Source organism: Gobio gobio (assembly GCF_949357685.1).
Source record: "Gobio gobio genome assembly, chromosome: 3".
NCBI lineage: Eukaryota > Metazoa > Chordata > Actinopteri > Cypriniformes > Gobionidae > Gobio > Gobio gobio.
The window spans coordinates 59,519,981-59,546,924 of record NC_137099.1 but is presented as its reverse complement, the minus strand read 5'-3'; the positions used below and the strand labels follow the sequence as shown (position 1 = coordinate 59,546,924).

The 26,944-nt window shown below is 39.7% G+C and overlaps 2 protein-coding genes across 3 annotated transcripts; one reads left to right on the top strand and one right to left on the bottom strand.

Annotated features, from left to right (window-relative positions):
- The first annotated feature begins 773 nt into the window (after positions 1 to 773).
- Positions 774 to 9,408, top strand: ndufb7 (NADH:ubiquinone oxidoreductase subunit B7). Its single transcript, XM_079811320.1, has 3 exons — positions 774 to 1,017; positions 4,324 to 4,492; positions 8,313 to 9,408. The coding sequence occupies exons 1-3, from the start codon at positions 906 to 908 to the stop codon at positions 8,392 to 8,394; spliced, it is 363 nt and encodes a 120-aa protein (XP_079667446.1). The 5' UTR covers positions 774 to 905; the 3' UTR covers positions 8,395 to 9,408.
- Positions 9,391 to 25,862, bottom strand: tecrb (trans-2,3-enoyl-CoA reductase b). 2 transcript variants are annotated; one of them, XM_079811313.1, is made up of 12 exons: positions 25,669 to 25,862; positions 22,572 to 22,622; positions 17,243 to 17,294; positions 17,003 to 17,047; positions 16,557 to 16,660; positions 14,402 to 14,517; positions 14,128 to 14,233; positions 12,687 to 12,759; positions 12,470 to 12,513; positions 12,317 to 12,374; positions 12,086 to 12,174; positions 9,391 to 10,346 (listed from the first exon to the last, which is right to left on the bottom strand). In XM_079811313.1, exons 1-12 carry the CDS (start codon positions 25,681 to 25,683, stop codon positions 10,173 to 10,175), a joined length of 927 nt encoding a protein of 308 aa, XP_079667439.1. In that variant the 5' UTR covers positions 25,684 to 25,862; the 3' UTR covers positions 9,391 to 10,172. The 2 variants fall into 2 exon arrangements, with proteins under 2 accessions (XP_079667439.1, XP_079667438.1); XM_079811312.1 differs by lacking the exon at positions 25,669 to 25,862 and having other exon boundaries at positions 22,572 to 25,661.
- Between the last annotated feature and the right edge of the window lie 1,082 nt (positions 25,863 to 26,944).

The window sequence follows — 26,944 nt, the reverse complement described above, 5'->3', positions numbered from 1 at the left end:
TTAGCTTAACTAGGCCAATTAGATATTAGCTGCCTACATTCTTAGCCTATCACATATTGGTAACACTTTACAGGTTGTAGTCAACATTAGTTAACATGAACTAACCATGAACTCTGTTCAGCATTAGTTAATCTTTGTTAACGTTAGTTCTGTTGATGGTTTGTCCATGTTAGTTCACAGTGCGTTAACTAATGTTAGCACGATTTTAATAATGCATTAGTAAATGTTGAAATTAACAAAGATAAACTTGTTTGTCTGCTAATAAACAAAATCTGTCCACTTATTAACATTATATTCTGTTTAACTAGGCATGGCATCTTTAAAAATCCTAATGAATAGGCCTACAAATGAAGAGAACCAGAGCGAGTTTTTTTTTTATTTATGCGGGCGCGCGCATTTCTGAAGCATTGAAAGTACGTCAGGTAAACAATTAAGATTTAGTTTATAAAAGCCCATATAAATGATTTAATTAAACGCCATACTAAATATATGCCCTGACCTGTTTAATACTAATGTCAACTGTCTCTCTCAGTGACTGAAAAATAAAATATTAACTGATTGCGCTTTTTTTTCATTTTATTAATGGGGGAGGGGGCAGAACAAAAATATTGTATGTTGTGTTGATATATAAACTAGCGTCCACGTAGTTCATGTGATATATGAACATCAGCAGTTATTTTTGACAGCCTTTTAGGGCGATCTCAAGGCGGAACGCATCATTAGTGCCGAGGGCGTTCAGGAGCGTGTTCGTCGTTGCGCGTGTTTACTTCCTGCGCAGACCGGAAACTTCAGGCGGTTTCTGGAGGTGACCGAATGGAAGTGTGCAGAATTGATTTGCTTTCTGCATTATAAGTGGACTTGTTATTAATCTCTGTGGCTGTTTCTGTTGATATACTGCGTTGAGAATGGGCTCTCATCTCGTTCGGAGTTACATCACGGAGAGGGACGCGACGCCAGACCCGCTGAAGCCGGCCGCGAATGACCCGAGTGTGGGCTTCGGCGAGCGGAAGGAGAGAGGTGACACACCGCCGCTCAGATACACCCCATCAGCGCTTATTAACACATTATCCGCCTTCATTTAGCCCCTGAACACGAGCCGCGGGTCCTCGTGTCCTCAGGTTGACTTTGAACTTCAGGTCCAATGCCACAAAATGTGTGTAGTTATGAGTTTGTGTAGGGCTGGTGTCATTATAACTCAAATACATGAAGACTTCGCTAAAGAACATTCCCCCAAACACAAAACATTTACATTTTAAACTAATGCACGTAATGTGATACCAGTTTCATTTACGCACGACTGACAAACATGCAAGATTTCTGCACTTAAACATAGTGTATTAACCATTTGATTTTATTAATTTAAAATTAATCATGGTTTTACGACAAAACAAAACAAATAATAGGGCTTGGGCGTAATAATAGGGCTTTTAAACCATGGTTTTGCTACTCTAACTATAGTTTAACCATGGTATTTGTGGTAAAACTGTGGTTATACAAATGGTAAACCAAAAAACTACATGTTTACTATAGTACATTTTCGTAAGGGATCTAAATAATCATTAAAAACTAAAATATTCTAAGCCATTTAAATACATTAATCACCAATCAGGGTTTCCGCGGGTCTTAAAAATGTCTTAAGTCTATTTGACCTTCCACAATTTAAGGGCTTAAATGTCTTGAATTGGATCAGAAAGTCTTACATTTTAGATCATGGCTTTAGGGCCGTATGATTTCTGCGATGCCATTGAATCCATTCATAAAACTGTAATTTACTGTAAAATGTCATGGAATTTGTCAAATTTTGGATGAATAAATCAAAAGGTCAGTCGCTTAAAGGGACAGTTCACCCAAAAATGACAATTCTGTCATCATTTACTCGCCCTAATGCCGCTCCAAACCCGTAAGACTTTCCTTCATCATATAAAACCATCGAGTCTCTTCAGAAAATGTGGGGAAAACCGCTTGATTCGTGTGGATTAGTTTTAGGATCTCTAGTGTCAAAGTGGTAGTTGCTTAGACTGTCAATGGAGCGACTCTCAGATTTCATTAAAAATATCTTCACTTGTGTTCCGAAGACGAATGAGAGTCAGTCAAACTTAATTCAACCATTAAAGCAGAGGACAGAACAATTAAAACAGAATAAACTATTAAAAAATAACAAAAAAATATAACAATATCATAGGGCCCTGCATTTAATGCACTGCAAAAATTGATGTTCTTCCTCAGGATTTGTTTTCCAGTTCAAATTGACATGCAAAGTGAAGAAATTCAGTCGGATTTTCTGAGAAATTGAACAAAATGAAGTGAGTTTGTGCTTAAAACAAGAACAAATATCTGTCATTGGGTATGAAAATCACTTGCATTGGAATTAAGTTGGTTTTTATGAACCCATTGGCAGATTTTTGTTCTCGTTTTAATCATAAAATCACTTTCCCAAGATGTCATATCCCAAACTTTAAGCTCTATTTTGTAAAATGAATGAAAAAGTAATGTTGGAAACGGTGTTCTCAAACTGTGGTGTGTCACTGATATAACTCGCTGTGTGTTTAGACATTTAGAGAACATATCGATGTGTTGTGTTCCCTTAATTTATTCCTTTTCTTTAATTGGTCTTTTGCAAAAAGATTTAAAACGAGAGAAATTGGTGTCTATTGGTGAATTTAAAGGCCTCATAAAGACCGTGGTAATGAAGGCTTGTGGTTGTTTTTGTTGAGAGGATGCCATGTTCTAATATTTCTTATTATTTTGTATTTGTTGCATTTTAACATGTTGTCTGACTGCTACCTTGGCCAGGTCTCTCTTGTAAAAGAGATTTTAATCTCAATGAGACTTCCTGGTAAAAAGAAAAAGCAAAGGTCTTCAGAAACGCTGCAGAAGTTTTATTTTTTTGTCCAAAGCGTCTTGAGGAGAACAATAGAATCACCATAAATCTATTCATTGGGATTATTAAAGTCCATACAATTTGTCGGAATAACTTTAAAGTATGGCTAGCCGTGGAAAAATCCTTATTTTAATTTAAAATCTATCAGATTGAGTTGATTTTATTCATGATAAATAAATAAACCTGGCTATTCAGGGTTCCCACTCGTCCTGGAAAACCTGGAAAATTGATGACAAATTTTCCAGTCCTGGAAAACACATGGAAAATGAGAGAAAATGTAAAATGTCCTGGAAAATCTTGTTGTTGTCTGGGAAAATTCTTTAAAAAAAAGTTATTTCTTTAGCCGAGTATAAAGACTTTATCGCTGGCCCAAACAACTAGCGCTAGTTGCAGAAAGCACATGTTCAGGAATGCTGAGTTTGATACGTGTGAGTAGTATTTTGAATAATGATGTTTAGTCTTGTGTTGCTACTTGCAGCCGTTAGCTAATGCTAATGCTATTAACTGCTTAAATGTATGCAGTGAATGTTAACTCGTAAGCTGCTACCTAATCACATCATTTTGATATAAAGTCACATTTGTGTGTTAAAAAGTCAGAATTGCAAGATATAGTCAGAATTGCGTGATTTAAACTGGCAATTCTGACCTTTTCTTCACAATTGACTTTTTTGCGCAGTTGCGAGTTTATATCTTGCACTTCTGACTTCTTTTCTCAGAATTGTGAGATCTAAACTGCAATTGCAAGTTATAAAGTCCAATTCTGAGGAAAAAAGAATTGCGACAATTTTCGCGTTTATATCACAAATATGTAAACTCGCAATTGCGAGAGTCAGAATAGCGAGATAAAAAGTCACAATTACCTTTTCTTTCTATTCTGTGGTGTAAACAAGCTTCCATAGTCATAATGTATGATTAAGAGCTCATATTCAAAAATTCTGGATTGTTAAGTAATGGCAATAAACTGTACGGCTTTTAAAGACTTAGAGAGCAATATTTGGCGTGATCCTTGTCTTTTATTCCCGCCGTAGTAAAATCGAAAATGTCCTGGAAAAGTGCTGGAAAATGGTTGCTGAAAAAGAGTGGGAACCCTGACTATTGTGTATTTTATAGGCGTTCAGTTTATTAGTGCTATTACAGAAATGTTTCATTTCATGTATGAGTGACAAATATGCATAACATAAAGTGTATTTGTCAATGTTTAAACAGTGTAATCCAAATGTGAACGCTATATGCAAATCAAATTCATAAATCTGAAATTCAGGCCTAAATATTTTGAAGGGTTTCAAACTTGTTTTCCCCTTTGACTGCAGGAAACGCTGACCTGTCACATGTTGTGGTCATGTAATAAAGCAGACTCATTATAGCGGGTGTTTTGTAATAAAGCAGACTCATTGTAGCGGGTGTTTTGTGAATCTCATATGGTTTTCTTGTTGTGTTGTCAGTGATGGTGGCGACGCAGGAGCAGATGAACCTGGCCATGCTGCCGGTGGAGCAGCGCGATTACTGCGCACACCACCTGCTCAAACTCATGAAGTGCAAGAGAGACAATTTCCCAAACTTCTTGGCCTGCAAACATGAGAGACACGACTGGGACTACTGTGAACATCAGGAGTAAGACACGCTCTTCTCACTCAGTCTCAAACACTAGCGCTGTCACTAACCATTATTATGGACGATTATTCTGACGATTAATCTGATATTTTGTTGTGGTAATAAAAGTAGACCTGAGCAATCAAACAAATGACTTAAAAATACACATTATAATAACAGTGTTAATTTCGTCAGACGAGACGAGACGAAAAAATATATCGTTGACGAACATTAGTTAATGACGATGACGAGACTGCACCAATGTCCAAAAACGCTGACTAAGACTAAATCAACATGCATTATTGTTGACGAAAAAGGACAAAACTAAAATGTTTTGCTTAAAATAAAAACTAAGATAAAATCTCTCCATTTACATCTACAATCGTCTCAACTTTTTCATCATGAGATGAATATTCAGCTGTTCAAAATATTCCGAGAGAGTTCGTGCTGTTGCTCAATACTTCTAGCGCTGTGTCAATACATTTGAATGGCATAAGCCGCGGATAACTTAACTTTACAGCCATTTTTGGTAAACAGTACAGCATAGTGTGCATTGATTATTACGTCAACCATATTTACAGTATCATTTTATTATGGAGTGATGGAGATGCAACATTGTAAACATTAATGTTCATGTTTTTCTTGTATTTAGCCCTCAGGTATTCCTTACTAATCATTGATGGTCAAATGTGACCATAAACCTTAACTCTTTTTAAAATAAATAGCCTATATTTTAGTTCAATAATATTTTGAGGAGATATGTTGGTACTAAATACTATTTGTGCAATAATTATGGTCCATTAATGACCACTTAAAACATTTTTCTTCTAATATTTGAATTATTTATATTACAATTAGTGTAGTAATTCAAGTTAAAATAGAGAAATCCAATGCAAAGAGGCAAATTACATTTTGTGGCTGGAAAAATAAAAAAAATCATTTGTAATGCCATTACCCACTGGTGCCTTTTATGGCTCTTTAATCAATATACATGTAGTCTAGTTGCTCAAAAAAGTATTGCAGATCATAACTGCTTACTTATTTGTGAAACGTTAAAATGTTAATAATAGTGAATAGTAAAGAATGCAAGCAAATATAATTTAACCCCAAAAAAGTTTACAACTTGTTTTCCCTTATATGTACAGTAGGCTATATACATATGAATTCATACTGAATCAAGATCAAAATATTGTGCCCATCGTCTCATAAGCTAATGCTGCTTTTAGGCATCTACGCTGTAAATCAACCAGTTAGCTGTGGTGTTGTGGCACATACATTATGCAGGTTATATATATTTTATCTAACTTATTTTGCCACACAATATATTGAGTTTTTGACTAAAACTAGACTAAAATGACGAGACTTTCAGTCGACTAAATCTTTTTTTATTAGTCAAGTTATGTGAATGACTAAAACTAACAAGGACATTTGGCACAAGACTAAGACTAAATTAAAAATAGGTGACAATTAACACTATAACAGTGTCAAATATAGTATCAAAAGCACGTAATCTTATGGTTTTATAGAACAACAGTTAGTTAAATAATATAAAACGCATTATATAAACAATCATCTTATGTACGTTAATAACCAATGCCTGAAGAGGGCGCCAGCAGCCGGGGGATTGTTGTTGTCCCATTGGACTAGGGTTGGGTGCCGTTCACTTACATTTGGCAGACACTTTTATCCGAAGCGACTTACAGTGCACTTATTACAGGGACAATCCTCCTGCAGCGACATGGAGTAAAGCCTTGCTCAAGGACACACTGGTGGGAGCGTATTAGTGCAGTGCTTTAACCCACCAGTCCCCAATCTCCTTCACATTTAACTGGTTCCTGTGTGTGTGTGTGTAGGACAAACAGGATTCATATTTAAATAGTCTTTTTGCGGTTTAATATTCACAGACACTCATCTATATCACCAGATGCGTTCTCAGGTACTGAAATTTGGCACCGATTGATTTACTGTGAATCAGTTCTTGTTAGTACCAAAGTAAAAGTAGAGTTGAGTACCCAACCCTACACTGTACAGCAGATCAAATCCTTGTTCAATATTGGCCAGTCGTCATTGAATTCAAATGTTCACTTAATCTTTAATATTTGGCAACTTCTACAGCCTCTGTACTAGTGTTGTCAAAAGTACCGACCGCAATACCAAATCGGTACTGAAATTTTAATAATGTGAGGCTTTGAGCGCTGTTGAGCTGGAGTCATAAACACCTCTGACTGGCCAAAAGCAAAAGCAGCTTTTTGCAATTAATTTTTTTCTAAATGACTTTATTACTGAAATTCTCTGTTTTAAATGTGAAATTTTAAGCATTGAGAATGGGCAACACATTGTAATCTGGAGACTTTAGATCGGTCGTGGGCCGAAAACAGTTTTTCCACATTTCCAGGTCACCTGGCGTAGACAGCGCGGGAGACAAGACCGAGTTCTTTATTAAACACATAAAAGACAAAATAATCAGAATACTGGATTCTAAACAACACAGAAATGCCACAATTGATCAGGACCTCGAAGCAGAAATGTGGCCATTAATGCTGGGATAACACCCCTGCATCTCCTTCAGTTGAATCTAATGGCTAGTGTGGAAGCAAACATTGTAAACCACCATCTGGTGCCATGATTTTTGGAATGACTTGTGCAACTAAAATGCCATTTTTTCATCTCGTGATAACATAATTTAATGGAAACGCCATCATTTCGCAATCGTTTTTTTTTTTTTTTTTTTGCATAAATCTATAATGGAAACCCAGCTAGTGAACAATTCTTCAAATATGTTTTTCTTCAGCCCTATTCGGACGGTAATAGTTTCTCATGGGGTCGTAAGGTATCTTCATCAGTGTCGGGGCTAGTCTGGGATTTTATTGCTGTCTGAATCCAGAACGTCAGTGTTTTTCTCCCACCACCCGCGTAAAAATCCCCGGCCGAGTGACCTACTGTTTTTTTGACGCCATCGATGTGTGGTCATTTTAATTGCCGTCTGAAACCACATCTGAGTTTTCAAGAATATATCACTTCAAAATTCACTTTTTGACCACTGCGGAGCACCGTACAGTTGCGCTTCACTGTAATTTGGATGCATTTTAAATATCTAGCCTACACTTTTATTACTGAAATGCTGGCAAGTATTAAAAATAATCTTTCATCACCGCTCAAAAGAGAAGAAAAGCACAAACATTTGAAATGGGCCGTTATTACGGCAGCAATTATATGTTAAAATAACTGCTGCATTGTTTACCTCATGTAAATAAGAGGCTGTATTGCTCATTTCCACATTTTTAAAATGACATCCATCATTTTGAGATAAAATACAAGAGATAAAAACCATTTGAACTATAATACGTCTATCTTCCTATTTTTTTAAACAGGAGATTTTAAATAATTAGGACATTATTGTCCTATTATTAAATTAAATCCAAATTTATTCCAAGGTAAGCACATGACATTTTATTTACAGCAGTTGATCATGTGACTAACCACGTGTTTCCCGGGTGCGTATGATCACACAACTCGCTCCTCCAACATCCGATTGCACGAGTTTCATCACTGAGGTGCCATGAACATTTATTTTTACTGACATCCACGTGAGAACCAATTACCGTCTGAATACGGCTCTAGTGTGAAGAACATTTAGTGCTGTTAAAAAGGATCCATGGAGGCTCTTCATGGAACCGTCAATGGCAATAAAACCATTTATTTCTGTGTATGTGAACCACATTTCATACTGTGGCGGTCACGAGTCATGCAAAACCATCTTTTTTTTCTTGCTTGCTTAAAATGTGTATTGTTGTATTTCTGATTTACCTTTGTCTTATTGAGTTTCTCTTCTTCTCTGCAGTTATGTGATGAGGATGAAAGAGTATGAGAGGGAGAGACGACTGAACTTGAGGAAGAAGAGGATCGAGGCAAGCGCAGCATAAATATCCCGCCTTCATTCATTTCTCCATCCTGTTTCTGTGTATATACATGGCTCTCTCAATAATAAAGATTATCTTGAGCTCTACAGATTGGATCATTTTCTTAAGTCTTTTCAATCCCTTTGTGCTTTATCCAGAAACTCTTAAGTTGCACAACATAAAATGTTACTCTCAGAAAAAAAAAGGTACAGTGGAGGAACAATGTTGTTCCTTGGGGAGCAAAACGTATAACTCTACCTTTAAAGGTACACAATTGGTCCTTAGGGTACAATTAAACCATTGTTTTCCTCTACTTAGAGCAGGGGTAGACAAGTTTAGTCCTAGTGAGTCTCTGTCCTGTATAGTTTGGCTCCAACCCTGAAAGACATCTATAGAAGCTCTTACTGAGAATTAACAGAGGTTTAGATATTTTATTGAAAATATTTGGTTACCATTATGGTAATCAGTGTTTCCTTTAGTTGGACAGTTTGACTCTTGGCTTTTATGTACATTTGTGGTTTTTTGGTACATTTGTGGTTTTTTGGTAGTGTTAACAAAACACAATCTGTTCAAATCAAAAGCCATCAGTCAAATATTTTTCTTCATGATAATTTTTGTTTAACTCATCACTGACTAAAAATATTAATAATATTCACCAACAATACTTTCTTGCCACAGATCAGGCATTCTGAATTTAGATTTTTAAATACATTCTAGGGGGTAAAAAGTTTAGACGCACACAGATATCAAGAATCAGCTTATGAATCTCAACAATGGTGACTAACTAAATGCTGCAATGCATGCTGGGAGCCATGAGTTTTATGCTGTGGTGGCTTCTGATTTAGAGGTACAAAACTGTACCCTTAAGGGTCCCACCCCAGTGACGGCCACTTGTACCTTAAAAGGTATAATTGTGTAATTTTTTTTTTTTGAGAGTGTACCCTGAAATTACATTGCACATTATCATCTGTAAATATTTGGACGAATCACAAGACAATGTTTTTTTTTTCTTTCTCTTTTATATAAATTGTTAGGTCAACAAAACATGTTCTGACATCTGCAGTTTGCTACCTTTAGCTTCACACTTCTCTACAGTCGATGGGCTTTGACCGGTCGACTTCCGGTCCTCTGGTTAGTGTTTTGAGATCATCACAATGACTAAAAGCAGAACTAAACATCTTTACTGAAGTCACAGCCATCACATGATCAGTGCATATCAGAGATCTCAAAATCATACACTCAAACTACAGCAGGGAAATACTGTCTCCATCAAAGCTCCTCTAGACGTGAAGTGACTGGATGAGGGGAATCCAATGAACAAACCTCCAGGACGTGGGGAAAAATATTTTGCACAAAGTAAAGGTTTTGTATTGTGACATTCATGACAAGCACTTTTCCCTCCATTATTGTAATGCAAAAAAAAAAGCATATTTTCAGTACAACAACAAAATAAAAATCACAATCGGCATCAATACCATGTTGTGCTTCAAAAATCACAGCTATTGAGAATTGAGCTTAATTATGAAAATAATGCTGACTATGTTCTTTGTGCAAAATATGACACAAGATTCCTCCTGATGATAGAGATCCAGTCCATAGAGGGCGATATTGAGCCAATCAGAATGAAGCTTTCGAGGTTCAGGATCTGAGCAGACTTCATTATTCAGAATCAGTCCGTGAACGATTGCAGGAGAGACGCGTGTAAAACGAATGGAGGCCGGCCGTGTGCAGTATAAAAGAGAGAGGATGGGGGAGGACGAGAGAAGAGGTTAAAAAGACGAGAGGAATACTGCGTGACTGTCCTACAGGACGAAGGGCAGGATGGGCGAGCGGAGCGTGGGATAGTCGCGGAACTCCTTCAGGTAGCTGCGGTGTTTGCCTTTCGCCCACACGGTCATCTGGATGAAGCCCACCAGGGTGAAGAAGGCCACGGGCAGACACTGGGTCATCAGAGTGAAGCCCAGCCACGACCCCAGCTGCGTTCACACACACACACACACACACCAGAGGAGATTCAGTTCATGTGATCAAAACACTTAAGCCACTATCTACACATATCAAATCATTATAGACACAAATTAATTGGGTAAACATCAAAAGTAAACGTCCAGGTCATATCTAAAATCAGACATTCAAGATTGTTTTGCATTGTGATGTTATTTTCACGAAAGTTAAAGGGATAGTTCACCCAAAACTGAACATTAGCCCATGATTTAGTCTTCCTCAAGCCATCCTTGGTGTGTATGACTTTCTTCTTTCAGAGGAATACAATCAGAGTTATATTAAAAATGTCCTGGCTCTTCAAAGCTTTATAATGGCAGCCCAAAATTTGAAGCCCAAAAAAGTGCATCCATCCATCATAAACGTAATCCACGCGGCTCCGGCCGTTAATAAAGGCCTTCAGAAGTGAATCGACAGGTTTGTGTAAGAAAAATATCCATATTTAAAACTATATAAAGTAATATTTAGTTTCCGGCGGACCGCCTTCTGTATTCAACTAATGAAGAAAGTGTAACTGGCGTGATGTTTAATGTCAGACGTTGAACTGTGATACGTATTCAACTAATGAAGAAAGTGTAAGGCGGTAGCAAGATATTTTACTTTATAAAGTTTTAAATATGGATATTTTCTTCCAAAAACCCATCGATTCGCTTCAGAAGGCCTTTATTAACCCCCAGAGCCGTGTGGATCCAAGTTATAGGAGTTATATAACGATAATGATTGACACCTGGGAGGACATTCTTCTTTTAGACGAGAGTTATATAAAATAAACATCCTGGCTCCTCCAAGCTTTAGAATGGGAGTGAATGGGGGTTGAGATGTTGAAGGCCAATAAAAGTGCATCCATCCATCATATAACTGCTCCACACGTTTTGTTAAGATAAATGTGGGAGGATTTTGATATGAGAAAAGGAGCTTGAGTTTGTTGCCCAGCCCCATTGGTTTGAGCCGCGAGACACGTCACTCTTTTGGTCTCATAAGTTATAAATATGGATATTTTTCTCACACAAACGCATGGCTTCTCTTCAGAAGGCCTTTATTAACCCCATGGAGCAGTTATATGATGGATGGATGGATGCATTTTTTGGGGCTTCAAAATCTCAATCCCCATTCACTGCTATTATAAAGCTTAGAAGAGCCAGGACATTTTTTAATATAACTCTGAATCTGTAAGAAGAAAGTCATACACCTGGGATGACTTGAGGGTGAGTAAATCATGGGGTCATTTTTATTTTTGGGTGAACTATCCCTTTAAAACACATTAATAAATTAAACTACCCACCTCTCTCCCACAATTGTCATTAATGTGCAATCACGACAATAATTATGAAAAGATATCTTAATGGTAAAATATTCATGTGATGCTATTTTTGTCTTTAGATTGAGGGGTTTCCTGATGTTTTTCGTGAGCTTCACCCTTTTAGAGTTTTATCGATTTATAACTTAGTGATCAGAATCTGCAACAAGACCTGATAAAACATTGGAAACCTCTTTGAGTTTGTGAGCTGGAGTTAGTTTGAGTCTGGATCAGGTTGTAATACATTCAACCTGATCCAAAGAATACATCTAAGCCAGAGTGTAACTAGTATTATGTCTCAGCATAAAGCGTCCGATTTAGGATCTTCATCAGAACACAGTGCACAGCCAATGCTAAATCAGCAGTTTTCAATGAAGCGGCAGGTTCAGGCGTCTGGGTTGATCATGGGCATCTCACCTCATAAGTGTAGTTGGGGCAGGAGACCAGCAGGAAGATCCAGGTGAAGGGGTTTTTAGTCGGATACGGGATCTTCCTGGTTTTAGATCCTGCAGAAGAAAAAGATTAAAAACCTTACTTTTGGCAGTCTTGATCTATAATAATGAGCCAAAAATGCAAATGTAACATTACATTAAGCATAAAGATCCAAACAGTGTGTGTGTGAAACACAGTTCAAGTGTGGGATCTTACCTGGTGGTCGGAGATTTCTCAGGGCAATGTGGATGGAGAAGTTTCCGATCTGACAGAACTGTGGTCATAAAGAGATCATTAGCCTCGAGCTCTGTATCCTCACACACACACTATGGCTGAGACACACTGATCCTGTATGAGAGCTGATCTTACCAGGAACACGATGAGGGCCAGTCTGATCTGCTGCTCTCCATAGGCTGCAATGCAAACAACAGCGTGAGCCGTGAAGCTGAACACGCTTCAATATCTGCCTACGTCATACCACCATATAGTGCCACAGTCATTTATAAATACAAATGCAGAAATTGAAAAATAATTGTGTTAAGCAGGAACCAGTACATGAGGGCAGAAGGGGTTAGTGTGCACTCACTGGGTGGCGTGTACAGCGGGTGGTTGATGTAATAAGCCATCCAAGCTGCAAATCCCCAGTAGTATGTGCAGTTCTGCAAAAACACATCATTAAATGTTTTAACCCTCTGGGGGTCTTCATTTATGGGTCACACTCAGGACCTTCGGGTCAAAAATGACCCGGAGGGCGGGATTAAGATAAAGATTTGAGTAAAATCAAATTAAATATTTTTTCTTTTCTTTTTTGGTGTTTTGAGATAATTTTATGATTTAATTAATATTTATGCAATAATTATGACCCATTTTTTCCCATTGAATATAATTAAAATGAAATACAGCTTTATTAAAAATAAAAAAATGATTATATACATACATTTTTTAGAGTCAAGCCTAGGCCTCATGAAAGCAATTTTTTACATGAGATCGGAGCCATCCGGTGGACACATTGAGCATTTTTATCACGCAATAGCACATTTTTACCACTATAGTGGATCTTGCGTTTTATAAAATATTTGTAAAAATCGTAGCTTCATCGGAATGGTCCGAAACTTGGTGACTTTATTGGTACTTGGTATATGAACACCCCAAAAACAGGATTTGAAAAGTCTAAGTGGTCGTAAAAAAAATAGTCACACTCAGGAACTTCGGGTCAAAAATGACCCCCGTAGGAAATTAATGGGAAATTTGGTTTTTTTTTGTGCGTACAATCTACAAATCAGCCGGGATGAAGAAAAAAGGACTCAGCGGTGAAGCGGTCAACCTCTAAAACATCAAGAGTGCAAAATAGACAAAAAAACACACACACATGCACACACAAATTAACGCAAGCCATTCCAAAAGTGAATTGTGTTTTTGTGTGTGTGTGAGTTTGTTTTGTCTGTTTTGCACTCTTGATGTTTTAGAGATTCGCCCCTTCACTGTTGAGTCCTTTTTTTCTGCATCCTGGCTGATTTGTAGATTGTATGCACAAAAAAACTCTGTATTTTCATATTTTTGCCAATTTCCCATTCATTTCCTACGGGGGTCATTTTTGACCCAAAGACCCCGAGTGTGACTATTTTTTTTACGACCACTTAGACTTTTCAGACTTTTCAAATCCTGTCCCCAATTTTTGTGGGTGTTCATATACCAAGTACCAATAAAGTCACCAAGTTTCGGACCATTCCGATGCTACGATTTTTTTACATTTATTATTTTTAAAAATTCGGGTCAGAAATGACCGAAGAGCCCCAGAGGGTTAATATTACTGCAAAGTTACTTTGATAATATTTTAAAAACATATAACTATGATAGGCTGAGCAGGAAGATTGACAATTTATTAAAGTGCCCGTTATGCTTTTTACATTCCCTTTCACATATTGTGTAATTCAGTTAGCATGCTTCTAGTATGCAAATATATTTACATACGTCATAAAAAAACGTGTGTGTGTGTGAGTGAGTATCTGAGACGTTGTATCTCTCACCTTGAAGATGTTGCGGAGAGGCATAGTCCCGTGCGAGAAGCGATGGACGAACAATGTTTCCAAAAGTCTCTTAACGTAGTGGAAGGAATGACACATGCATGCCAAACTACAACAACAAAACACTTTTTATAGGACTTGCATGGAAGGGGTCAAAGCTGTATTTCTACGACTGTGGCTGTCGCACATGTACTGGAGTATGGAAAACACTAAAGTGCTCAAATGTCAATTGTGAAATGAATCTAGTGTATTTGTTGCTGTACTGTTAAAGACTTACTGTACGACCCAGTGTTTGCTGGTGGTGAAGTCATATTTAGGCGCATAAATAAACGGGACTCTGAAGTAAAACATCAGATAAATGAGCAGAGGACCGGCGTACTCCGTCAGAAACACCTGAGAGAGAGAGAGAGAGAGAGAGGGGGGGGGGGGGGGGTGTTCATGAGCTCAGTTCCTCTGCTCTTGGGAAGCACGTTCATGTTTCCAGGTTATAAATATCCCATGCTCTCACAGAGATAATGTGACGGACACTAAACGGGCCGGTTAAGAGGGACAGATTAACACACAGCCACACAAACATTGCCACAAGCACATATAAATGCACATAATGGAGTCAAACTGTAACATCAGCTGATCACAGCGCTCGCATCAAGAGGCAGAGATCGTGGATGAGTGAAAACGAGCTGTGAGGGATAGACTTGGAACAAGAACACACAAAGACATGACGATGATAATGAGGCACAGATTATGTGCTTTTGAATTGAATGAGTGTGAGTATGATTTTGCGTGAGCTTTATAGCCGTACTGAGGGCGACAATGAAAACTGAACCAAGATGAACCCAGTGTGATCAAGCAAGTGTATTCTGTGACAAAGATTCAGTTCGTCAGTGTGTGTTTTTAATCATGTTAAAATGGTGTGATGTCTACGCAGAGACTCCGCCCACACGCTCTCCTGATTGGTTGTGATATTTGATAGTTTGATTGATTTAGTTACGTCTTGTCGTTGTGTGACATCTGATGCGACAGACAAGAAGCTTGTCGCTGGAATCTCATCACGTCTGGTTAGGACACGGTGTAAGGGCGGTTCTAGATCAAGACAACTTTCAAAACGGTTTTATAGAGTTTTTGTACTTTATGCACGAGTGTGTGTGAGTGTGTGTGCACAAGTATGAGAGTGTGTGAGTGAGTGAGTGAGTGAGTGAGTGTGTGCGCGCAAGTAAGAGAGTGTTTGTGTGTGCGTGTGTTTGAGTGAGTGAATGTGTGTATGTAAATGTATGTGTGTGTGTGTGAGACAGTAAGTATGTGAGAATGTGTATATCAGTGTGTGTTTTGGTGAGTGTGTGTTTGAGGGAGTAAGTGAGTGTCTGTGCGTGCAAATGTGTGTGTGTGTGTGTGTGTGTGTGAGTGAGTGAGAGAGAGTATTTGAGAGTGTGTATATCTGTGTGAGTGTGTGTTTTGTGAGTGGGTGTTTGAGGGAGTGTAAATGTGTGTGTGTGAGAGTGTATGTGAGTATAAGTGTGTATTTTGTATATCTGTGTGTGTGAGTCTGCATGCAAGTGTGTGTGTGAGTGTGTGAGAGAGAGTGTGTAGGCTATGCGAGTATAAGTGTGTGTGTATGTGAGTGTGTATATCTGTGTGTGTTTGTGTGAGTGTGTATGTGAGAGTTTGTATATCGGTGTGTGTGTGTGTGTGTGTGTGTGAGAGAGAGTGTGTATGCGAGTATAAGTGTGTGTGTGTGTGTGTGTGTGTGTATGTGAGTGTGTATATCTGTGTGTGTTTGTGTGAGTGTGTATGTGTATGTGAGAGTGTGTATACCGGTGTGTGTGTGTGTGTGTGTGTGTGTGTGTGTGTGAGAGAGAGAGAGAGAGAGAGAGAGAGAGAGTGTGTGTATATCTGTGTGTGAATGTGTTTTTGTGAGTGTGTGTTTGAGTGAGTGTGTATGTGAGAGTTTGTATATCTGTGTGTGTGTGTGTCTGCGTGCAAATTTGTGTGTGTGTGTGTGTGTGTGTGTGTGTGAGAATGTGTGAGAGAGAGTGTGTGTATATATGTGTGTGAATGTGTTTTTGTGAGTGTGTGTTTGAGTGAGTGTGTATGTGAGAGTTTGTATATCTGTGTGTCTGCGTGCAAGTGTGTGTGCGAGTGTGTGAGAGAGACTGTGTGTATGCGAGTATAAGTGTTGCGTGTATGTGAGAGTGTATATCTGTGTGTGTTTGAGTGAGTGTGTATGTGAGAGTTTGTATATCGGTGTGTGTGTGTGTGTTTTTGTGAGTGTGTGTTTGAGTTAGTGAGTGCGTGCAAATGTGTGTGTGTGAGAGAGAGCGAGAGAGTGAGTGTGTATGCGAGCATAAGTGTGTGTATATATTCTGTGTGCGTGTATATATATATACATATATGTATGTGTGTGTGTGTGTGTGTGTGTGCGTGTGGTCTCTCACCGTGACCCAGCTGATCTGGGCTCCCAGGTCTCTGAAGTAGAAGGTTGCTGTTGTTCCCACAGGCAGATGCTGCAGCACGTCCTCATCCTTCAAAGATTTCCCCTCTGCACCACAAACCCATAATGCATCAGCAACATCTACTAGCAGAAGCCTTCATCTACACAGACATTCAACAGAAACTATCCTTCACATCATATCAGGGGCCTTGACAGTGGCAGTTGTGTTGCTGTCTATGGATAACTTCAGCAGTACGCTCTAAAAACTGAGTCTAGTAACAACTTAATATTGATTTTGGTGCAAATATTATTATTTAATCCTACACCACAGACACTTATAATCAGCCCGCAACAGCATGAATCTCTTATCGTGCTGATACTGAATGTCAGCAGACTCAGACCTAAGGTCCAGTCAGTCGAGATGATGTTGAACAGAAGCTCAATACGTACTGGGATCCAAACGGATGGACTGTCGGGCCGGATACCACTGAGGGTCTGCAACAACACACAAATCAAGCGATCAAAAACACAATTATCAATGCTGAAAGTATGAGAAGTGTAAAAGTGTTTCTTTGATGAACAGAAAGTTCAACAGAATTTATTTGAAAGAAATCTTTTTTAACATTATAAATGTCTTGCAAGTCTCAAACTTTGAATCTGAGTGAAGATCTTCAATTCTCGTATACTCACGACTCTTGTGGAACATGGACTTGATTTCGCCGATAGTGGCATTGGGCTCCACCTGACAATCAAACAAATACACAAACACTGGTTTAGAGTGTATGTCTGAGACGAGGGGTAAATTTAGCCACAATCCCCCGGCGATGTGGCTTTAGTGCAGCAGCTGCTCTGAGAGACACCAAACAAACAGACCCACGAACACAAACACGGCCGACTGACCAGACCTCCCAAAAGAGCCCAGGGTCCCGCCGGGAGATTTGACACGTCTGCTGCCTCCACAACTCCTCCAAGAAGCTGCTTCATCTAACGTCTGTGTGTGTTCTTTCAGTTAACAACATAACTACTGAATGTGTCAAGCCAATTAAGAGCATAAATACTTGAATTAAACTCCGTTCAGAACACACACAGGACATGAACTGCTATTCCAAAGCCACACTGCCAAAGATTCACCCTCTCTCCATCTTAAACACTTTAAAAACTTAACAAGTGAACATGCGAGATCTCAGTGCTGTAATGAATGTGCAAAAAGATGCATTCATCATGAAATCCGCTGCTAATATGAGACTCCTGAGATATCTGTGAACCTGTTTCTCAGTGTTAAAGGTGCAGGAAACGCTGTTGAAAGTGGATCCGACCAAGCCAATCAGTGAATCAGCAGTATAGGGCGTGTCCAAGGAGAGAGAGAGAGTGAGCCAATCAGTGAATCAGCAGTATAGGGCGTGTCCAAGGAGAGAGAGAGAGTGAGCCAATCAGTGAATCAGCAGTATAGGGCGTGTCCAAGGAGAGAGAGAGTGAGCCAATCAGTGAATCAGCAGTATAGGGCGTGTCCAAGGAGAGAGAGAGTGAGCCAATCAGTGAATCAGCAGTATAGGGCGTGTCCAAGGAGAGAGAGAGAGTGAGCCAATCAGTGAATCAGCAGTATAGGGCGTGTCCAAGGAGAGAGAGAGTGAGCCAATCAGTGAATCAGCAGTATAGGGCGTGTCCAAGGAGAGAGAGAGTGAGCCAATCAGTGAATCAGCAGTATAGGGCGTGTCCAAGGAGAGAGAGAGAGTGAGCCAATCAGTGAATCAGCAGTATAGGGCGTGTCCAAGGAGAGAGAGAGAGTGAGCCAATCAGTGAATCAGCAGTATAGGGCGTGTCCAAGGAGAGAGAGAGAGTGAGCCAATCAGTGAATCAGCAGTATAGGGCGTGTCCAAGGAGAGAGAGAGTGAGCCAATCAGTGAATCAGCAGTATAGGGCGTGTCCAAGGAGAGAGAGAGTGAGCCAATCAGTGAATCAGCAGTATAGGGCGTGTCCAAGGAGAGAGAGAGTGAGCCAATCAGTGAATCAGCAGTATAGGGCGTGTCCAAGGAGAGAGAGAGTGAGCCAATCAGTGAATCAGCAGTATAGGGCGTGTCCAAGGAGAGAGAGAGTGAGCCAATCAGTGAATCAGCAGTATAGGGCGTGTCCAAGGAGAGAGAGAGAGAGCCAATCAGTGAATCAGCAGTATAGGGCGTGTCCAAGGAGAGAGAGAGAGAGCCAATCAGTGAATCAGCAGTATAGGGCGTGTCCAAGGAGAGAGAGAGAGAGCCAATCAGTGAATCAGCAGTATAGGGCGTGTCCAAGGAGAGAGAGAGTGAGCCAATCAGTGAATCAGCAGTATAGGGCGTGTCCAAGGAGAGAGAGAGAGAGCCAATCAGTGAATCAGCAGTATAGGGCGTGTCCAAGGAGAGAGAGAGTGAGCCAATCAGTGAATCAGCAGTATAGGGCGTGTCCAAGGAGAGAGAGAGAGTGAGCCAATCAGTGAATCAGCAGTATAGGGCGTGTCCAAGGAGAGAGAGAGTGAGCCAATCAGTGAATCAGCAGTATTGGGCGTGTCCAAGGAGAGAGAGAGAGAGCCAATCAGTGAATCAGCAGTATAGGGCGTGTCCAAGGAGAGAGAGAGTGAGCCAATCAGCAGTAGGGGGCGTGTCCAATGAAAGCAAGTGAGCCAATCAACAGTAGGGGGCGTGTCCAATGAAAGAGTGAGTCAATCAACAGTAGGGGGCGTGTCCACTCATCAGGGGGGAGGAGAGCGAGTGAGCCAATCAGCAGTAAGGGGTGTGTCCAATGAAAGAAAGTGAGCCAATCAACAGTAGGGGGCGTGTCCAATGAAAGAGTGAGTCAATAGGCTTGTTCGACTTCACCCAGCGATGCGCAGACCGATCGGCGGCTGACTTGAAGCAGTGCATGCCGGTTAGAAATTTTGTCCGACTTGAGGCAGCGCCGACGCCACGTGACAGTGACGTATGTCAACAAAGTGCCGCGAGAGCGATTCGAGAGCAGCCGGCGATTACAGCCGGTGCAGTTTCTCCAAAGCAGCTGCTCGAGGCTGCACGGGCTCTGATGACGACACAGCCGTTCCACGATTGGCCAGATTCACCGCATGACAGCGATCACGTGTGTTTCGTGTTTATTCTAAAACCTTCAGCTCCACTAATGCGCACAAATCTGTTTTTTATAACAGTAAAACCTCCTTTCATGTAGTCGCGATGTTATATTGTCATGTTTATCAAAATATAACTGATTAAAAACATAGACCCCACTTCATTGATAGTGTAGGCTTATATGTTGAACTTTATTCTTGTAAAAACACACGCTGTATTAAGCAGTGCATAAAGTATTACATGACAATAATGTCTCTGAAACATCTGTGTATTGCCAAATATTGCATTTATTTCACTTCAGCTGATAAAGTGTGCAAACACAGCGCGAGCGTCACCGCGAGAAGCAGAAAGTGTCCGACTTCACGTCTGTGTTTGCAGCTCCTCCCCGCCTGCACGCGGCTACTCTCGCCGATCAGGTGCATCCAGCCGCAGCCGATGTCGAACACACCTAATCAACAGTAGGGGGCGTGTCCAATAATCAGGGGGGAGGAGAGAGAGTGAGCCAATCAGCAGTAAGGGGTGTGTCCAATGAAAGAGAGTGAGCCAATCAACAGTAGGGGGCGTGTCCAATGAAAGAGAGTGAGTCAATCAACAGTAGGGGGCGTGTCCAATGAAAGAGAGTGAGTCAATCAACAGTAGGGGGCGTGTCCAATGACAGAGTGAGTCAATCAACAGTACTCCTCCCCCGTGATGAGTGGACACACCCCCTACTGTTGATCGGCCCACTCTTATTGGACACGCCCCCTACTGCTGATTGACTCACTCATTCATTGGACATGCGTCCAATGAAAGAGAGTGAGTCAATCAGCAGTAGGGGGCGTGTCCACTTGTGACAGTGGAGGAGAGAGAGTGAACCAATCAGCAGTAGGGGGCGTGTTCACTCACGACAGGGGAGGAGAGAGAGTGAATGTCCAATGAGAGTGAGCAAGAGGGAGATTTGAATAAAGACTATTGAAAGAGACATATTACAAAATAGAAAAGGTGAGAGGAATATCACTGGAAAATGAAGAGTTATGATCAGGCAAGAGCTTTAGGACCCGCATTAATATTAGAAAAGCTCTCCAGCGCTGGAGAGACTGAAGCGGGAAGCCTGAAAACAGTCCATCCCTGAGTAACATTGGTTTTGAGCATGTGCTGCTGGCGACTAACAACCAACTCTTGCTTGTATAGACGTCTCTACTGTATGTCAGTTTTTCAGTCTTCACTTAAACTTTCATGACCCTTTATTTTGCTTTGCGTCAGCTTTGATAAAGAGACATCCACTCTTGTTGATCAAATTTTAAATATCAACAGTGTTCAAAATGCATTGTCAGAAATCGCTTACTGCACCTTTAACGATCGAAAACAACATTGGCGCTCTCATGCACTCACAAAAAGTGCCATGATATTTTTTTTAAGCATAGGAATGACCTTTAGAAGCACCTCGAGCACAATCCATGTCATTTTCTGTGAATGTTATTGCTTATATGACAACTGAGCGGATCATTTCTTTCCCACCAAAAACCCTATTATTTAGATCCACGGATGACGTCATCGTCGCAGGCTGGCATTCCTCTGTGACATCACAACACCAGTAGCCAGTGACATCACAGGGGAAGCGGCAGCTAATCCGAGGACATACGAGTGCAATCCCCGATAATCCTTCAGCGCGGCTCCTGTCATTCTAGAGGCCTCATTACAGGGACGACTACAGCAAGACCTCCAGCCAGAACACCACCACCACCACCACCACACTTTCTATAGATAGCACCACTCTAGGGATGAGAACTTCACATTCTACAGTGGGAAAAACTGCTTAATTCATGTGAAAACAATCCAGAGTGAACGGAAAGTGAATTGACGGAAGCTAACGGTAGCATCTATAAAATAATAACATTGATTTGGAAGATTTTTAGTAGGGCTATGCGATATTGACGAAAAATGCGATATGCGATATCCTTGTTAAATAATGTGATATTCGATATGCAATACGATATTGCTTTAAGTGTGTAAAATCTATTTCTTTCCCCAACTGAGATCTTTCACTTAAAGCATAACTGACGATTTACATGAACACTCATCAAGACAGCCATTTTGACACAACTGTGTGTGTATTTGACAGTTTGAGTGTGTAACAAGACACAAAAAAGAACAGCTTGTGCACATGTTTCGGTGTGTGTGTGTGTGTGTCAGACAGCGCGAGACTGCAAGTTATTGCGTTTAATAACTCTTTTTAACGTCAAGCAAGTCACATAAGTAACAGTCGTGTGCTCAGTCCATTCTCTGCTATATGCATCAACCTAAAACGTACACTTTTCACAATGTTGAAGTAGCCTATTAAAATCATTCAGATATTGCGTGCCCTTGCGATATGCATATTGCGACATTTGCAATATTTCGATAATTTCAATATATTGCGCAGCCCTAATTTTTAGGTTCAAATTCTTAGGCAAAGTACATAATGTTACCAGTTAATAACACATTTTTAATTGCATTTTATCTTTTTTTGCAGTTAAAATGCTTTGCCGTATTATTGTTGTTAACTAAAACCATCCAAAAAAAAGTTAACGTAAAGTAAAACGTTAACTGAAATATATAAATATTGTTTATATATATATTATAAGGCGACATTTCACATTTTTGTGTAGTTTAAGTTGAGGTGCTACTGTAATAGAAGTTCATAAAAAGTATAAATATTAAAAAAACATCTAATAAAATGACTAAAACTTTCAAATTTAAATATAAAAACGGATAAAAATTACAATAGAGTATTAATGATAACACTGACACATAAAATACCGACCATATCACAAACATCCCATGTTGTCTTTTAATTATTACGAGGCTGTAATATTTGCATGTGCGTAATTATACACGAGCACATTTAAATGTTGCAGACAGGGTAATGCATACAGGACGTCAAATATCAAAAAGCAGGTAAAAGCCTCTCTTACCTTGTCCAGGAAGCAGAGCTTGTCCTTCGTCTTGGCGTCCAGAATCTCCACCTCGAAAAAGACCACAGCTTTTTTAGTCTTTTTAGCGGGTTTGCGTTTGGTTGGGGCGGGGGGGCCAGGTGCTGCACCCACGGCCCCGTTCTGAGCCTTTTTGGGCAGCGTGGCCTCTAAAGCCAAGGTATCCATATTGTCTGCTTTATTGATCCACCTTCTCTTGAGTTTTGAACTTCTTTCCTCTCTTAGTCCCTCTCTCCAAAACGAGTGTGGGACGGGAGCTTTACTGTCAGCTGTGGAAATAAATCTGTCTGTCTGAGCCCCCACCCCTCTCTCTCTCTCTCTCTCTCTCTCTCTCTCTTTAACTCAACCCTCCCCTTTCTCTATTGTCATCTCTCCCTTGTTCATCTACACATTTGGCCCCCCCACCGCCCTAAAAACACATACACAAAAAGGTCAACAAAACTTCTATATCTGTCTCTCACTCACATGCAGCTTATTCTCTTTTTTCCCTTCTTTTTCTTCTGAAACTCCAGAGGAAACGTGACCCCTCCCCAGTCATCCCAATATGTGCTAATTATAACTCGCCTTATGGATGCACACATGACATGAACACACACGCGAGCATAACAGAGGCCACTCACACCCTCATCTAGAGCCCACAACCAATATTTATACAAACGGATCATTTACACAATTAAGATTTTAGGTTCGCACCATTGTATGACAAAATATATGTTATGGGACCAGTTGCATAAACGTAGCTATTATGATACAACATGACATCAAATTATGCCAATGTACGTTTTATGTAACTGACTTTAAAAAGTTATGAACAGACTTACTGATAAAGAAAAAAGATGACTAACTTGTAAGACTAGTTTTAGACCAGTGTAACCGGCACATGGTCATATCTCAACCAAAAATCAAAAGGAAAAATATTTAGATATAAGAAATTAGCCCATTCTGGCTATTTGAAATGCTGTAATATTCTTTTATTGTCACAAAATGTGAATAAATAAAAAAAACAGGCTTCCTTTTCTATTTTGGCTATGGGTTGTTGACGTGTCATGGCATTTTCACTGTCACAAGATCAAAAATATATATATGTATTGTCATCATTTAAAATGCAGTAAATGGTTAAACATTTTGTTGTCTTACACGGTTGATATAAAAACTGCTTGCGCTTTCGATTTTTTTTTTCATTTTTAGAGCCCAATCCCAAAAGTGTCCTTTGGTTTGACTGTCTCAACAAATTACAACTTTTATAAATGATAAAGAAAAGCATACAAATGTTAATAAACACCTCAGGCATAATGTTACAAGTGTATATTTTAGTTTACTCATCCATGTATTTTATTGAAAAGCGTGGGAACGTATGTTTTGTTACATTTTGTCACTGAAAACCATGTCCTCCGGTGTGACACCATATCCAGTCAAATTCTAGTTTAAGTTTAGTTAGTTGTTTAATTAGTTGAACAACCCCATTCAAGGTTGCGTAGGCCTAACTGAGGTAAGATTTTGTCTCAGATTGTTCAAATATTTAACTTTTTTGGAACCACTATACAAAAAAAGTGTTAATTTCTGTTGTCCTTTGGTGCGACACCCCTATAGTCTTAATTCTTTCTATGTCAGACCCACTGATCTATATAGAGAACCATTTGTATAGATCAGGTCACACCATAGGACACATTTCAGTAAAAATGTTAAAATATCAGGGAACGAGTTGTCAAAGTTAGTGACTTCAGACCTCACACTACATAATGTGTATTTTTTTTTCTTCAAAAGTGGTGTTTTACACAAAAAAAACCTGCTTATTTGTCAACTATCCATAAACCACATTTTGCTGTGAAACAAAAAACGCCTTTCCTTTCTTTTTGGTTTATCGGTAGCGCGCTCTGTTCGGAGACACTATTTTAGGGAGGAGGGAGAGAGAGAGATTATTAATAACTTGGAAAGGCATGAGCAGATGACACTGGAGGAAAACCCCACTGCCACTGAGAGAAACCCCAACTGAAAGAGAACTGCGAACCGACATAATGTTAAAGTTGACTTTGAGGCGAAATACAGCAGAAGCGACCGTTAGAGAATCACGTGAGTGGCTTCCGTTCGCTTCAGCAACGGCATTAACGAACGCGAATATCGATGTTATGCGTTATTTTATGCTAGTTGTGCTCCCTATTTGAGTCTCTCTTAACTTATTAGTTACTTAAGTACGATTAATGATATATGTGATGTCCCAGCGAGAGCTTCAAGACCTTCTGGCGCCCTCTTGTGGGACATCAGAACATCACAAAGCCTATGTCAGTTTAATCAACAATACGTTGTCCGAACAAGTTCAATGTAGGCCAAACGTGTCACATCAGCATTTAAAATATCCTCAACGACGTGTACGTATCATTATAGGTCATGTTTGATGTGCACAAATGTACAAATTCACACAGAAACGTAACTACTTCCGGGTTTATGGAGAGCAGAGCCCACATAAACACAGATTGAGTGGAAATAAACCTATTGTTTTACAGTATATGGGGGGAAACTCGCCGTTTTGTTACAGCACCTGGTCAGAAATTACAACTTGTGTTGATTGAAACACGGAATGACTAGTGGGGGAGCGTTGAATGTGCCAGTCAGGTGCACACGAGGTTCCTTCGCAAAATCATATTTGGGCGTTTTTGTCTACTTATCTCGAGGACAACAACCACCGCATATGTTCATAATACACATATTGTGTACCGCAAGCGATATTCCTGCTATTCCCCATATTGTGTCGTAATATGGGACAGAGGTTGTTTCAGAGTCTGCCCTGGGTCGAGGAGACAAACTAACGTTATTTCCCCCATCTTTGCTTCAGGTCTGGCATGAATAGCATCATCTGTGATCCGACAGAACGCTTGTGTGTTCCTGTCCGACTCATAATCCTCCATACCGAGCCATTCCTCTTAGGCCGAGGTGCTTGACACCCTAATCTGACACCTCAGTGATGTCTTTAACGTTCATTAATCTCCACACGGCCACGGGCCACTTCCTCATCTCCACCGCAGCATCTGAGACCTGAACGCCTGCACAAGGAGAACTCAGAAAATCTGTAACAATATCTTACCTCGTAATGCTTCATTGTTGCAGTTTGAATTGCTTATCCCAGCAAGGTGAGAGACAAGCTCGAAGTCCAATCAGGAAGAACGGAAGATGCCGCACAGCCAATGGGCGCAGAGTGGCGAGGGTTTGCCAACAAACACGGGGACCTGCGCTCGGGCCCGTCATTGGTGAAGCGCATCAGGGCCGCCTTTTTGAGCTAGTAGTAGTAACCTATCGGAGTCGGTGACTTTAGGCTACACCAGTGTTACACAAACCCCGAGCGCCGCCGAGCGGGGATGTGAGGCGGAAACATGCGCGCTAACGGCAGCAGGACAACGATCCTTTGTTTATAAACAATTACAGATTGAATGTGTCCCATAATGCTTTTATGAATGCTTCATCAACAATCACAAAACTGCCAAGGAGGGTGTAGCCTACATATTACAATATAAAATACAATATGTGTAGTAGAACTACCACAAATATCTAAGGGTGTTTCTGCAACTACGGGCACTTTTAAGTCCCAGCAGTGCAATTTTAGATTTGTTATGAAATTCCCTATTTTGTATATTATTTTTTTATATCAGTACTTACAAAACTGCATCAAATTTGAACAAGCCATTTAAATATAGCTATAGCCTAACTTTTTTATAGAAATTAATAAAGACAAACATATAAAATGAACGTTAATGTAATGCTGCGGTAAGGACATTTTTTTTTAAGAAGATGACCCGAAAAACATAGAAAATAAAAATATTCCAGATTAAAATCTACATTCAATTTTGTGTAACTTTTTATACACTGCAAAAAATGCTCTTCTTAGCAATTTTGTCTCGTTTCTGGTCTAAATATAAAACAATTCTTATATCAAGATGCATTTACTAGATAAGCAATATGACATAAGATATTTTTTCTTGTTTTCTCAGGAAAAAATTAAAATGAAGTGAGTTTTTGCTTAAAACACGCAAAATTATCTGCCAATGGGGTGAGAAAAAAAATAAAAATAAATCTTGTTTCTGACTGGAATCTTGTTTCTTGTTTCTGTCCCAAACAGAAATAAGATTATATTTCTCACCCAAAACTGCCAAGGAGGGTGTACATATAAAAATATAAAATACATATGTGTAGTAGAACTACCACAAATATCTAAGGGTGTTTCTGCAACTACGGGCACTTTTAAGTCCCAGCAGTGCAATTTTAGATTTGTTATGAAATTCCCTATTTTGTATATTATTTTTTTATATCAGTACTTACAAAACTGCATCAAATTTGAACAAGCCATTTAAATATAGCTATAGCCT

What these genes read in the sequence shown, in the direction of transcription:
- tecrb (XM_079811312.1), bottom strand. Translation starts at nt 22,757, where the DNA reads ATGGATACCTTGGCTTTAGAGGCCACGCTGCCCAAAAAGGCTCAGAAC. An exon ending in AGCTCTGCTTCCTGGACAAG is followed by an intron (nt 17,295 to 22,571) that starts GTAAGAGAGGCT and finishes TTTGATTGTCAG; the next exon opens with GTGGAGCCCAATGCCACTAT. An exon ending in GTCCATGTTCCACAAGAGTC is followed by an intron (nt 17,048 to 17,242) that starts GTGAGTATACGA and finishes GTGTTGTTGCAG; the next exon opens with ACCCTCAGTGGTATCCGGCC.
- ndufb7 (XM_079811320.1), top strand. Translation starts at nt 906, where the DNA reads ATGGGCTCTCATCTCGTTCGGAGTTACATCACGGAGAGGGACGCGACG. An exon ending in CGGCGAGCGGAAGGAGAGAG is followed by an intron (nt 1,018 to 4,323) that starts GTGACACACCGC and finishes TTGTGTTGTCAG; the next exon opens with TGATGGTGGCGACGCAGGAG. An exon ending in GACTACTGTGAACATCAGGA is followed by an intron (nt 4,493 to 8,312) that starts GTAAGACACGCT and finishes TCTTCTCTGCAG; the next exon opens with TTATGTGATGAGGATGAAAG.